Source organism: Agelaius phoeniceus, chromosome Z (assembly GCF_051311805.1).
Source record: "Agelaius phoeniceus isolate bAgePho1 chromosome Z, bAgePho1.hap1, whole genome shotgun sequence".
Taxonomy (NCBI): Eukaryota; Metazoa; Chordata; class Aves; order Passeriformes; family Icteridae; genus Agelaius; species Agelaius phoeniceus.
The window spans coordinates 91,825,603-91,841,042 of NC_135303.1; the positions used below are offsets into that span (position 1 = coordinate 91,825,603).

General features: G+C 41.3%; 1 protein-coding gene across 2 annotated transcripts in view; it reads right to left on the bottom strand.

Moving 5' to 3' along the window:
• Window positions 1–1,667: 1,667 nt before the first annotated feature.
• Window positions 1,668–15,440, bottom strand: part of ST8SIA5 (ST8 alpha-N-acetyl-neuraminide alpha-2,8-sialyltransferase 5) — a 48,329-nt gene continuing 34,556 nt past the window's right edge. For both annotated transcript variants that reach the window (XM_054652374.2, XM_054652372.2), the window contains 3 exons: window positions 13,525–13,637; window positions 10,027–10,119; window positions 1,668–8,481 (listed from right to left, as the gene is read on the bottom strand). In XM_054652374.2, the coding sequence (XP_054508349.1) occupies window positions 8,019–8,481; window positions 10,027–10,119; window positions 13,525–13,637 (669 nt within the window). In that variant the 3' untranslated portion in view covers window positions 1,668–8,018. The remainder of the gene's footprint in view (window positions 8,482–10,026; window positions 10,120–13,524; window positions 13,638–15,440) is intronic.

Sequence of the window (15,440 nt, forward strand, 5' to 3'; positions counted from 1 at the left end):
TCAATTTGAGGAGGGTTTGAGGGATCTCCACCTAAAAAAGTGCTGGTGGCAGTACTTATACAGACTTATAGTATTTTACATCTCTGTGATGGACAGTAGTTCCTTTATGGATTAAAATGTTTATTCTTCTAGCCAGATCTGTTGTGATGATGAAAAGATGACTGAGGATGTAGAGTGAGAAAACAACTAAGTGATAAAATTACCTGACTGCTAGCACTTCACCACCCAGGAGCAGATTTGGGTTAGCAGTGCTAGGGAAAAAAAAAAAAAGAAAAAAATAGGAAAGCAGAACATGAATAGAAATTCATAAAACTTTCATTCCAAGAGGTGCTCCCTGTGATGCTTGCGCTGGGAAAAGGGGGTCAGTACTGACCCTGGCTCCATCTGGCTGGGCCCACAACCCAGAAACATCTTGCTGGGCACCCTTGGGAGCTCATAAGAGCAGAAGGAACCACTTCATCATGAACACAGAGCTGAAATCTGAGACTCAGTACCACACAGCACACTGCCGAGGCCAAAAATACAAGCTGTCAATACCAGTCTGAGGGAATACCAGCAGAAGGGCCATTTATTATTTCCCCTGTTTCTTCTGCTCTTTCCCTAAGTGCCCACTTCTGGGCACTGTCAGACTGTGGTGAAACATCTCTGTAATTCACTATGGCTTTTTATGGAGACTTTCTGGGAGCCAAGGCTGCAAATGCCACTGAGGAAAATGACGGATGCTGCAGGCTTTAGGAAATTAACCATTCTTTGATTGCTTGCTTAGCCGAGCAATTTGCAGTGTGATAGACAGAAATTATATCATCCAGTGTCAATTTGTCTATTCATTTTTCCCTCTCCACATGCTTCCTCTCCTTGATTGAATAATCACTAACAATAATCACAAGCATCTGGGGGAAGGAAGTGCATCCATCAGTTTTAATGTCAGCAAGAATGAGGGCTGATTCCTCCAGCATTCACCACAGCTCTGCATCTTCAAAATCATTTACATTTTCCTTATACCAGCACTAACACCCAGATTGTATTATTTCTGTTACATACTCCCATTTCAGTTTATAATCTAGGAACAATAGAATGGCAATTGGGAAAATACCCACTTTCAAAAAATAGATGGTTGTTTCATCTGCTATCATGCATTACCACAAATATTTTTACATCTATATTTTAATTCTCTGAGAATATTGATGGAAGTGTAAGCTTGAAAGACTGAGGCTGAATAAGACAGACCAGATCCAAAGAAGATGATTTTGTACAAAGGATGAAGACAGTAAAGGACAGAGCTGTCAGGAAGGTGTAAGTAGGCAAATCCCAGGGATTGCAGAAGCTTTTCAAAGGCTGTCTGTTCACAGTTTGCTACTTGCAGTAATAAATTACCTTACTGTGTCTAGATATTTTGTAGACAACAGTCCAGAACATATACTGAATATTCAGTGATCAAAATACCAAATTCTCAGTTTGTATGGTTGCATAACTCTAAATATACTTTTATATATCTCTATAAATGATGCTCTATCATCATATAATTCCACAGTGACATTCTCTAGTTTTGTGAACCAATTTCTACCAGCTGAGCTTCCAACTCCCCCTGTTCAGGGACACAGAACAGCAGAAAATACAAAATCAGTGTGAAAGCACAATAAGTGGCCCAAAGATTGCCTTTCCCAGAAAACTGTTGAAGTGATTTGTTTATTCAATAGAATTAAATCATCTTCCAAACACAGTGACACAGACCAAAAAAAACCAAAAGAAAACAAACCCAAAAACCCCTGATTACTGTTCTAGTTATGGCTTACAGCAATTGATAGGCTTTCTATCACAACCATAGTACAGCTACAGAAACAATAATAAGCCAAAATTACAAGGTGTAAGGTCGACAAAATAAAGGTCAGCCAAAGGACACAAGAGATTAACATCATCATAAAACCAACATGTCCCTGCATGGATTTCTCCACCCTCACTGCCACGGCCTTACAGAAACAACAAACAGCTTTATTTTTGTCATAGCCCAAGCTCCCCTACAATGAAGACACAAAGTTTTACTCCAGTATTCCCAAAATAAGCATTTGTTTCCCACCAGGTGAAAACCAGGGATATACTCAACAGGCAGCAGTGGCTCAGTACAATTTACATGGGCTCAATGCAGAGGTTTGATCGAGAATCTCAAAGTTCACAGCAAGGAGGGCCCAGAAATGGAGAAAAGTCTCCAGATTTTTGTCCTGTCCCAGACAGAGAAGGGATTTTTCTCCCTCCCCTCATCTCTAAGGGGACAGGCTCGAATGCACACCTAAGTGTGTGTCACTTGGCCAACACAATGCCAACAAATAGGGATTAATTCTGCCTGTTCCACACTGATAAGAAGGCAATAACCAGAGTCTTCACAAGCTGTAGGGAGCACTGGAGATACTTCAGTGTCTTGGTCCATCAGACAGTTTCAGGTACAACAAACATCTCAAGAGCCAGCCAATGCAGTATCTGATTTTTCTGGCTTAATTTGTCACTGTTTTACATGCTAACACATTTTACAGTGATTAGTACGGTCAAAAATGTACATCAGCTTACCCGAAGATCAAACACTGAGAACATCTATGGCTTCTAAATAGAAAGTCAGACACATTGGTAACATATTTACATCTTTCAATCCTTGAAGCACTGAGGCAGATTTGTCTTACTTCAAGCTTCCCACTGTGGCCCAGTCCCTCATTTCTGATGTTTCTTGGATGCTCAGGGTTTGGGGAGCACTGGAGGTGCTGACAGACTGGGACCCAGGCTCCCTCAACCCAATGCCTCTCGTACATTTGGATTTCCCTTAAGTTTATTTTTAAAAGCACTTAAGTACAATTTCAGTTTTGAATAGAATCAGTTTTGGTTTGTTTTTTTTTGTTTTTGTTTTTTTTTGTTGGTTTTTTGTTTGTTTGTTTGTTTTTTGTTTTTTTTTTTTTTAATTTTTAATACCATGCAGACAACAAAGGATGCCAAGCACGCTCACCCACATTAGACAGGATGATAACAAGACACAAAATGATAATAATCTGGGTGGGTTTTTTGGGAGATGCAGGTTATTGGCTTGGCTTACAAGCACTGATGTAAGGCCTGAATTCTCTTTCTGCTGAACCCAAATGTGAATGTTGTGGTGGCTTTAAAGGTAGTGGGCTGCATCCTGCCTTCAACACATTCATATCACTGATAAATTCCACACTGGTATTTTAAAGCAAGCAGAAAAAACCCTTTTCCTGAGGCCTGTGGTTCACATACATACTGCCAGGTACAGGGGGCTCATGTATGATTTACACCACCACGATGAAATGCTTTGCATAGATGAGTTTGAAAAGATGAATTGATGAAATCTGGAAGGGAGAGTGACAGTCACAACACTTCTGCTTCCAGAGAAGCTTGTTCTTTACTCACACCATTAAAAACATGGTATTGCTGCTGCACTGTATCTAAAGCATATTAAAAAGTGTATGAAATCAAGTGAGGGGGGAAAAAGAGGCTGCTCATCTTACCCATGATCAAGGCCCATTTCTGGAGCACACAAAATTTCCACACGCTTCACTGGGTTTTGTAAAGGCCCTAAGCATAAATACTGACTTCTTTATTCCTGGAACCTCAGCTCACTCCAGAATTTCCCAGGTAGCTTGGCCCTTTAGGGATTGCCGAATTTTTCTATTTCCTTTTTCCTATACTTGTAAAAAGCTCCAAGCCTCTCTTCACACTCAAATGAGAGTGAGGTGGGGAAAAAGGCCCATTCCAGAGCATGTCACATTCACTACCCAAGCAGACTAGTGGGCAAGCCCCCTGGCCTCAGAAGATCAGAAAGGACAGACTCCCTGCCTCCCCACCTCAGTTTCCCCCCAGACACAGCAGAGATTGCTCCTCACTGCCAGGGAGGGCTGAGCACCCACGCAGCTGCGTCACCACCAGTGCTCCTGCCTCCAAGCAGGAGCAGCCCTTCCACTGATTCACCAAACACCCACAGAGGGGACTATTCTTGGAGCTGATTTCCTTCCCTCCACTACATCTGGCCACCCCGAGTCACCTTTAATTCATCGTCAGCCGAGCCTGCAAGAGGGCGGATTTTTCAAGGGCTGGAGGAGCCACCCCTGATTGCTGCGAGCTGTGAAACTTCACCTCTTGTCCCTGCTGTGTTATTCCAGGGGCCTAAAGGCTCTGCAGCAGAGTTATGCTTGCAGCTTCCTGTATTCCCTTCACATTGTTTCTCAAGGAGACCACAGACCTGCTCAGCACGGTGCCTCTCCTCCTTGAGACAGCAGCAGGAGCTGCTGCTGTCATGGCATGGTTCTCCCTTTTGCAATTCATGAGCTGGCTTTGACAACTCTGCTGCAATCACAGGAAATATGCTAAAATATTATAATGGCCCTATCGCCATTGAAGCCATTCTGTCCAACAGCAAAGTTGGATTTCATGAATCAAAAGCAATCAGCTAAACTATTCCAGCTAAATACTTCCTTCCCTTTGATGACAGCACTGGCAGATTCATAAGCCTCTTCTGTTGACCCGACAATAAAGTCAAAGCAGTCCTAGTTATCATTTCCAACTCAACTTGCATTGCCAGTGTACGCAGTATCAGGAACTTCTTAAGGGATTCTCCTAAATAATGTGAGGGATTGGGGATTAAACCATAACATTTTCTCTCTGCCTGTCTCAGGCTTCATATCCTCAGCAGCAGAGCTCAGATTACAGCTCAAGCTCAGGATGTGGTACCAGACAGCTGACAGCCTTCCTTCATGGACAGATCAGAATTATTGGTGGGGGGGATTTTTCTGGGAAAGCATAACGTGCTACACACATCCTTTAGTTGCAGCAAACACACCTGACAGTCACTTCTTATCACTCATATATCCTGTTGTTCAGAGGTTAAGATTGGACATTTGGAGCTTAGACCTCATGGGAGAAGGGAAAACAAAACCAGCCCCAAATTCAGACAAATGAATGATGTCAAAAGAATATTTTCTTATGCTCAGCACACAAAAGAATGATGGCAGAAACCAAGGAGCGTCCTTCTTTCTGCAAAAGCCCTTCTACATATGGCATTTCTGACAAATGCCATAGTTTTGCAATCACTTTTTGAGCAACACCTGAAAAATGAATCAGAAAGTGAACATGTTGCAACGTATTTCATCTCAAGGACTATTTTATATATATTTCAATAATTATCTTTCTGGCTTGCAAATCACTCCTTAACTGTACAGCTATGTACACCTTCACAGAAATATCTGGGCCTGTTTCTGCAGTCCCTACACAAATAAAATACCCACCCACCTGAATGGGGGCTCTTTTCAGATAAATGTGGCAAGATTAAGCCTTTGGTGCATATGTGCAAGTAACCTGCACACACTTCTTAAAATCATTAAAAAAATATAGTAGCTATAGATTTATAAGCAATCAAAATCTAGACACAGTAACACTGCACTTATTACAGTGAATTTACATTGCTCATTTATATGAAGCAAACAATGGAAAGGAGATGTCTGTGACCCTGTATTTACAGATTAACTGTAAATGCAGTTTTGCTTATCCTTTTGTCTGTCCAAAAGGATTTCTTGCAACTAAAAAGAGGGATTTGCACTATTTCTATCAACATATGGATGCTTCTCAAGTGCTTTCCCATCTTTTTTGAAGTGCCTTTTGCAATGTATTAGATTCCTTTCAGTTGATTTTGTTCACTTCCATCACCACAGTAAAGAAAAATCTCTTACTAAAGAAGGTAACCTTAGCAGAGCAGCAGCAGCAAAGCAAACCTGGAGCTACTACTAGTCCCAAACTCAGGCAGAATAAGGAGTAAGGGCTCTAAGTACCAGCTTCAGAGTCATTACTGTTATCATAAAACTTAATGCACAGCGAGACGGCCAACCTGCAGTGTCACATTGCTCTCTAAATAGCACTTTCATCACAGCACTTCATTGTCAAAGCCCTTTGCACACAAATTTACAGAACACAGCAAAGACAAAGATCTCTTTTGCATATTGAGTCAAGGAAACCATTTCACCTGCGGGTTGATGGGGATGCTGCCTATTTCACAGGTAGACAATACGAGGGGATTCTCAATAACACACAGTGTAACTCTAAGACCTAAAACACATCACCACAAATAATATATTAAGCTTAAGCACTGGTCCTTCACCTGCCCCTGGCTGGTGCTTCCCAGGTGAGTTCTGACACCTTCACCAAGGATATGGGCTGCTTCTAAGGCAATCAAACCTCAAGAGTGTAGTGTAAATAGAATGCACTCTCACATACCACCCAGGTCACTGCTGGGCAGCAGGGACTTTTGGAGTGGTGACCAATGTGCTTTCACTTTTTTTTGTGATCATTTTATCTGTACTGTGAGCAACTTGCACAGCTCTCAGCATAGCACAGAGGCTTTTAAAAGAAGCTTTGTGCATTCATGCATTACAAAGTCAAAATCCAAGTCCATATTTGGATTTAAACCCTCTCCCCACCGGCCTCCCGCAAAAAAAAAAATATCCCTTATACAGAACTATAAATTTCAAATCCTTGATCAAAGATCTTGTAATCTACATAAGACAAGACAAGGCAACAGCCCTAGTGCTTCAGACTAAGAACCTAGACAGGGAATCTCTGTTCATTTAACTATGCCAGCACAGCTGGAATAGCAAACCTCACCTCCTGTGTATGCAGTCATACCAGTATGAAAGGGCAACTACCAGCAGCCTACTACAACAAAATAAACTCCAGCAACTTCTGGCATCTTTTCTGCTCCAGGATTTTGTCAACTGTAGCAGGTGAAAAATTAGGCTAGGCATACCTGACAGAGCTACACTGATGACATTTAAAGAATACACCACCAGCCCTTTTACTATCCTAATAACATTCTCAATATACAAAAACGCCACATTAAGACATTTGACATTTCAAGATGCATAATTTTAAAATAAGCATCATAATCTAAGCCACAAAATAACTTCTCTGAATTTTAACTTCATTTCCTGACATTAACATATTACAGATACCTGAAAGTGTTAACTCAATCTGTACAACAGTGAATCAACATTCAGATACTTTTACAAAGTCTTTAATAAAAATCAACGAGGAAATTACTTTTTTTCTATCTTATGCTGAACCAAAAAATCAACTTGTAAAATATAACTACGTAATCCCCTTGCTCTTCATCTCAAGAAAACCTTGTGAAGGAACTTGTTTCTTCCGCAAGGACTCCAGTGTGATGCTGAGACGGTGGCTGTGGGAGGAAGTGCGCACATTGCCATGTGTTAGCCAGAAGGAAAGCATCACAGACAAGGAGAAAGGAAGCACAATCAGCAGAGGAGAACAGAAATGCAAGGCGCAAGAAGGAAGAAGAAACTATTTCTAAAACAGTATCACAACATGATTCACACAGTTTCAACAGATTACCTGTTGCTGTGAATGGGAGTTCAACATTCTGTTCTATCCTGGTTGAAAAAATTCATAAAGTGATTTTGTTTATTCCTAACACATCTATCTGCTATTTTTGATCAACACTTTGTGACATTACAGAACAAAGATTTTAAGTTATATATCCCCATTAAGCTATAATGCTAAAGAGTATTTTCAAAAATCTAAAGGCCAGAGAACAGAGTGTTCAATAACATCTGGCAATACCCCAAGGTACTCGATTCAGAAACCTATGTAAAGTCTGATAATCTATGCTAAAATTCTCCACCTCTGTTTTTCCTCAAAAGTTTGGTGCTTTTCTCCATAGTGAAATGGTAACTATATTAATGTGCTCTATTTATCCCTAAATGTATTGTAAATGTGCTTCTTATCTGACTTGCTTTCCAGGACAGCGTGTACCCTGGGGCACAGGAGTTTTGCTTCTCCTACACTGTTATGGACCCAACTCTGCTAGCAGGAAAGATGCTGGTGTCCTAGATCTTATGGGATGCAACGCCTTGAGGAAATTTATATCAAACAATTATTGCATAATCTCGGGGTGTAACAAAACCTCCTACACCATACACAGGCCATCGAGCTCCCGCCACACTCTGGCAGTGTCCCTGTCAGCTGCAGGTCCCCGTGTGAACCCGCAGGATCCCCTTGCTGTGCATGTGGAGGAAGTTGAATATCTCCGAGGGCATCGCGTGGAAGCCGGGGCGAGGCTTCACGTTGTCGTAGTAGTGGTGAGTTATAAAAATCCCTGAGGGGTTCATGGGGAAGGCCCAGAAGCCGAAGAGGTGCACCTCCTCGCAGAGCTCCAGGGCCGCAGTCACCAGGATCAGCCCGGTGCTGACCCGCTTGGCCCGCACGCCCTGGCCGAGCCAGTAGCGCGAGACGTTGATGAGATACTGGGGGTGGAAGTAATAGACTGCCTGCTGGGACTCGAAGTCGTCCAGCACGTACTTGACGCGGATGGACACGTCCGTGTTGCGCGTGTTGTAGAAGGCCGGCAGCAGCACGGAGGCGTTCTCGTACACCTGGAGCACGTCGTAGAAGGGCTTCCTCCACTTCTCCAGCTTGTGGAATCTGGAGGGGAGAGGGTGTGAGTGGTGGTCAGTCCATTCCCAGCAAGAGACACCCAATGGGCTTTTACTGAAATATTTCCGATACAGGGATAATTGAGATGATTCTTCCCGTTGATGGCTTCCTGTTATCAACGGGAATGTACTTGGATTTGTAGCTACAGCATCAGCATGAAAAGTGGGGTAGAAATTATATACTTCTAAAAAACTACTAAAAGTATAACTTTAAAAATTTTTTTTAAAATTAAAAATATTTAATTTTTTTAATTAAAAAAATTTAAAAATTCATAGTAACTTCATAATAACTTTGTGGCCATTTCTGATTCTAATAATACCACGCTTCTCATGATATTATTAGAAGTAAGTAATTTTTCCAAGCTACGTGGTGCACTGTAGAAGGATTTTTAGCAGAACAAGGCCATGCTGTGCTCCTACATGAGTTGGACAACCCTGGCCTGCAGATTACAGAGTTACTTTGAAGACCATGCGCTGTCTTCAGGACAAGATAGACCATGTACTGTCCTCGTAACAAGACATACCATGTTCTGACCTCAAATGGATCCAACAAGGAAGAACAAGCATTGTGCCAAGACGTGACTAGATGCCAAGCACGTTGTGGGAAACTGCTAATTTGGCACACCTTAGCTAAAGATGCTTACAGTGTGACAACCAATCAGTAATTAACATGTGTATGTAACTATAGTTGCTTAACCAATGAGCATGAATCACTAGTGGTGTGAGACAATGTATAGAGAGGAATAAATATGCCAAAGTTGCTGAATAAAGGAGAACAACATGTAGCCACATTGGTGTGGTTGTCGTTACTCAGCCGACTCTCTGATCGAGGACCCTCTTCAGTGCACCATGCAGTGCAGGGCTGTATAAAAAAGTGGCCAACACCAAAGCTAGCAAGTGCTTAAAATGTCTAACTGTAACATTTTTAAAATAAATCCAAAGTCAAACAAATTAATTTCTCTTATTTGAGAAAAGGAACTCCTCCCCCCATCAAGAGAGGAAAGCATTAATGAGCCTTATGGTCCCAAAAATGTCACAAGGTAGCATTAGGGCATTAAATTAACAAATTTAAAAAGAAAATCACCTAGTCAATCCTGTCTACAGTAAAGTTTCACTGACATTTCTTTAAAATATGTGACAATGTGTGTTACTTTATTTACTTGATGATCTTATTTTTCCAAAGTTGATGACTCTGATTCTATGACTTCAGCATTTCAGGTGGAATCCAGTTTCTTTCACCCTGTATGTTTCTAAGATGTTTGACTGGGACTTGCAAGCAGAGCAAGGGAAGGATGGCTCTGTTGTTTTAATTTGATTTTAGCTCATTGCCTTTCCACTTTCTATCATCAAAGTGCAGGTTTAAGTGTTTAACACATTTCTACAACTTGTTACTTATTCAAGTCAGAATGAAATGTATGATTCATAGTGATGGTATAAAGTAGGATTTGGTAAAAAATTCTATGTAACAGAGTTAAGTTGAAGGTAGATTTGGGAAATCAAGAGAAATGAAAATACAAAAAAAACCAGAAATGACCTCTCAGTGATTATACTGGGATTGACAGTCACGACATCAGTCTTCACCCCAACGTCCATGAAGTATTTCTCAGATATAGGAGGCAAATTGCATCTATAAAAAAGAGAAATTAGTAAGAAAGTTTAAAAATGTATTTTCAGGACTAGTAAATAAAATTTATTTAAGCATTTCTGCCAAGCAACAAATCTAGAAACAGAGTGAGAATTTAAAATTGTATCAAAGCATGTTGATTCCCAAACTGTGCAATAATCTAACAAGTTCTTGAGGGCTGTGTGAAGACCTCTCTTATTCCCTCACCTGTAAGAGATTATCCCTCTTTGCAGGTGTAGCCAAGGCTCATTTTGCCTTCTTAACAGCAATTTACCTATTTACTCTGGCAGTTTAGGATGCAAAATGGATTGAAGCTCCAAGGCCAATCAGCCTATAAAATCAAAGGCTTGCTGAGCAGTAGCTGAGATGTATTCAATAATTAATAAACTATATGTAAAACACTGCCTTTAAGATGCTTCAGTTTATACCCAGGAGAATTTAGGGGAAATGTTCCACAAGAGAGAAATCAATCCAGACCTAATTAATCCCAAACTATCTGCTTCACTTCCTTTTCCATTTATAAGCATCTCCCAACATGGTGTAATAGCAGCAATTCTGACTCTACAAGTTCACCACAGGACATCAAAGTTTTTGGAAGCAAACTTGTGAGATTTGCAAGCCTTGACTTTACCCAGCCTCCATTCACCTTGGCCTTGTCCTAGATACATCATCTCACAAAATTTAGAGCATCTCTCAAGAGATGCTGAAGTTACTGAAATGCACACTCACAAGTTATCATGCTGTCTTTCCTTCCAGAGGAAATCCAGCTGAAAAAAAACTTCAGCATGTGTTTTCAGGGATAAAAGGTATGGCCTTGTAACTGGTGTTACACTCAATTTAAGCTTGAGTTAGGCACTGAGTGACACTTTGAAAGCTTTTTGAAGTGACCTGCAAGCCTCAATTAAAACCATCACTGTTAAGGCCCCCCACATCTCAAAGATACTGCTGTTCCTAATTTTCAAAGTTGTCCTTATTTCTGAAGAACAGGGCTGAGCAAAAACTGTGATGGTATTTAGGGTAAGAGATGCTTACTGTTTTCACAATACCACAGTTCAGCTGACAGGAAAATTTCTCAGTCAAAGAGAGAAGACAGCTTGGGGAGCAGAAGAATGCACAAAATTCCTCCAAAGTCCTTTTAACATGCAAAAGGTTCACATCCACCTTACAGATAGTCCATTTTTATCTAGCCAGAGAATTGGTTTTGGCTATCCTTTTAATAGACAATGCCATTTCTAGTACTTTCTTCTGCTGGGTCATGCCACTCAAGTCCTTTGGCACCCCCAGTATCACTTAGCACTGGGCAGTGTGCTTAGATGATATTTGAGAAGGGTTTTCAGATAATCAGCTTCAATGTTTCTGAACAGGAAATTCACACCGGGACTAAGAGTGACTGAATTTTTTTGAAGGTGAAAATGCCTTATAAAAATGGTCCCATCTGCACAAGCTGTACTTTTGTCACAAGACTCCAAAAATTCATCCTCACCAAGAGAGCAGTCCCATCTCTAAATTCACAGAGGTCCCCTCTGGCCAGTAGATGGAGACAGACAATAACTACTGGTAAATGCAATCCTGGTGAGTATTTTATATATTCTATTGTACTGTAACTGATTGCTTTCAGAATTTACTTCACAGAACAATCCTGGCTGCATGTTGCTGGCCACAAGAAAAGATTTCCCTAAGTGTTCTGAAGGTATCATTTAATGTAATCAGGGCTCCATAAACACTTGTGAAATGTTTTATATAATTTCACTGGTGGCCCAGATGATGATTCCTGATACTTTGGTGGACTGGAAAGCAGATGTGTTCACACCTGACCTTGAACACAAGCTTTACTTTAAAACTGACCTTGGCTTTTAAAACACTGGTGCATCTTTTTGCCTAATCCATACTTTTGAGATGGTGAACCAGGGTTTTCTTTGGCATGGATATATTTATTCATATTCCAGTTCTATAGACTAAACCTCTGTTTAGTTGTTACAGTTACCAAACACAACCCAGTTTCTAAGTTCTGTAATGATCTCCTCTTTTTTTCGCCAGTTTTGATACTGTCCAAGGAAGAGTAGCAGTGGTAAAACAGGACCTCTACTAAAAGTCCTTAAAGACAAATGAGATTTGCCAGACATATTTCAACTTCTTCTTAAAAGGTTGCCATCTCTGTGTGTCACATGGGCTGCTCCTTTCATCCATACTTATGGTTGTGATCCAACACAACAGCAGAGAATCTACAGTAATTATTTAATGCATATGGAATATATTAGGCTTTTAAGAAAGAAGTTATGTGAAGCCTGGACTTTCTCGCAGACTTTTTTTTTCATTGAAAACTAAGATAATAATTTTCTGTAAAGTTGGAATAGGAGGCAGACGCAGGGGTCTGAAAATAATGAATCCTGAACGTAAAATTTTCTCATATGATGTCAAATTAATTTAAGACTGCACTGAACCAAAATCTGATCTAATTTTTTCTGGTGTGAAGTCAGAGCAATTAATTGTTTTACATATGGTTATTCTAAACTGACAACAACATACCCAAGATCAGAAAATAGGCCAACTGAAATAAAGAGATTTTTCTTTTCTAGAGAACAAGTCATGAATCTCTGAGCTAGCGGTCATATGCCATGACCCAGGCAAAGAGCTTAACAGGATTTAGAGAGGGATTAGTCATGCATATGAATAACAAAAAAAAATCTTTCTCATATATATTAAGGATTATAAAACTGCTGCTAGACTCTCTTATCCAGGGACACTCATCGTGGGACATCCCAGTTTATGCAAAACCTGGGTACTTCTACATATAGTGAGGAGCAGTGAAGACACTTAACCTTTAAGGTTATTCTGGTGACTCTGGAGGCCCTGGATTGATTATTGATTACAGTAAATCCTGTTATTGAGCACCTGAGCTCTGCACCAGTCCAGAAACACCTCTGAGGCACATCAGCTGTGAGCTATTAACATCTGACCAAGCTGCTTGTCACTCAGTAGAGGCTATACCTCTGGCTCAGCTCTGCCCTAGAAAATTATGCCCAAGCTCATAGGACACTGCTTATAGGGTAATATCCACAGAAGGATAAATCCACAACCTCAGTAGCAGGGGATATCCTGAAAGAGAGCATCAGACTTTGCCAGAAAGTCAGATTAACCCCATGGAGTTTGGGAGAAATAATTCCTCAAAGCTTAATTTAAAAAAATATATTATAAAGTAAGATGTTTTGGGGTTTTTTTTTGTTTGCTTTTTTTAATTATTGTTTTGGGGTTGTTTTTTTGAAATACAGGTTTTTGTGCAAGAAGCAGGCTTGACACAGCCAATTTAGCAAATGTCATGTTTTCCACGCGAGAGAGAATAGCTTCTCAATGTTCCATTTGTCATTGGAAAAGGCAAAAAAAATAGGAAAGTGGAGCCGTGGTGGTTACCGAAACACAAAGTCTGCACTGTCAATCTCCCGGCCACATCTGCTGTTCTTCAGAATTCCTCCATTCCCAACCACTGCGCACCTCTTGAACTGGGAGCGGTGGTACGGCATGTCCTGCAACAGCACGGCAAGGAAACAGTTAAAGGCCCCAAAGCATGGACACAACAATCCCCCTTTTCACTTCTTCCTCTTGTTTTTCCCCTGCAGCTGCACCTTGATGCATTAACCACAGGATGTTGACACTGGTTCTGGGGTGCAATATTCCCTCTACACAAAGTGATGGGATATTTCGCTGTGCAATTAGAGATGGCACAGGCAACAAACTCAAATGTAATAAAAAAACCCCAATAACCTGTTCTTTTTCCCCAGGTTCAATAACATAAGGAGTAATTTTAGACATTTGCTTTCCCCTTTGATTTCCACGTGAGGGCACAAACCATGAATTAGTGTAGCTCAGGCACTGTTTTCTGAGCTGCCTGCAAACTGCTGGCTCCTCAGGCTCTGGTGTCCTGCTTTTGGGAAGTCTGCACACAGAGCTCCAGGGCAGCCAGTAAAACCCAAGAAGTCTGTCAGACAGCACATTGCAGAAAGCAGGCCAAATTTTACTGCTTACCAGTAACTGTACTGATAGTGTTAATGATTATTAATTAGCATTTGCACTACCAGCACTGCCTTTGGTCAGGCACCTTTATGGACTTGTGGATGATGCATCCTCCTGTAATCTTTGGGAAAAATCCTGCCTTCACACAGAGATGCAGCTGCTGCTGGAGCCAGAGAGTGAAAATCACATCCTGAGAACAAACTGGGCTGTTAGGGTGAGAGGGCTGTGACGAAGAACTGAGCCATGCTACACCTTATGAATATGTAGGGATGTGCTTACATAAGCATGAGAGTGCTCGTTTTTGGTACATACATATTTTATCAATAATCTCACGCTGCAAACTACAGAGGGATGCAAGAGTGGCTTGACATTTCTGGGTGATTATTCCCAGGATCTTTCCATGGCATCCATAAGCCATGAGGCAAAAAGGGCATGCAATCACACCTGTCTGAGAAAAGCAGCAGCTGTCTGACAGAGAGGAAATATGGAGCTGTCTGTGCTTTATGCAGTGATTTCTTAACACACAGTCCCTTGGCAGCCCTGGAAGGGAAATCAGAAGCCAGGTGTCCATGCTTAGCACAAGGCTCTTGCTCCTACAGCATTGCTTCTGTGTTTTCAGCCCTTTATTTCCTACATGTGAGAGGCTACAGCCCTGCTCCTGTGCAGAGGGTGGCTTTGGTCACTGCCCAGTGACTCCCAAAGGCATTTTGGCATGCAATGATGCCTTCGCAGCATCCTGATCATCCAGGACAAACCTAGCAGATCTCAGGTGTTCAGACTTTGATGCACTCATCTGCCTAATCAGGCAGGGTTTTGAGGATAATAGTCCTGGATTTAGATGTACCCATTCTTTGCACATCTCCAGATGCCAAAGAGCTTTCCTGGATCCCAGCCTTTCCCTGCTTCTGCCCCTGCTCCCCATGTGCACATTCAGACAACAACACTTCCCTTCCTCTCAGCAGTGCTCAGAAAGCCAAAGGATTAGAAGTGCTTGGACCCTTAGATTTGTGCCTTCAGTGGCACAAATCTAAGTACTTAACCTGAATATAGGTCTGACTTTTCAAAAGGGATCAATTTCAGCTACCCCCTCCAAGTATGCTGCTGTAAATTGAAGGGGTGTGCCCTGTGATAAATCTGCAGCCATATCAGCCCATTCCTGCTCATCAGCCACTCTGTGCAGAGGGAATTGCCCACTGATTACAACCTTGAGTACCCCTGGAGGTCAAGTGTTATTTGCTGGAAAGGCTTTGAGTAATCATTATGATGAATACATTTAAAAATTATGAAGCCTGTTCACAGATAATCTGTGAAGGGAA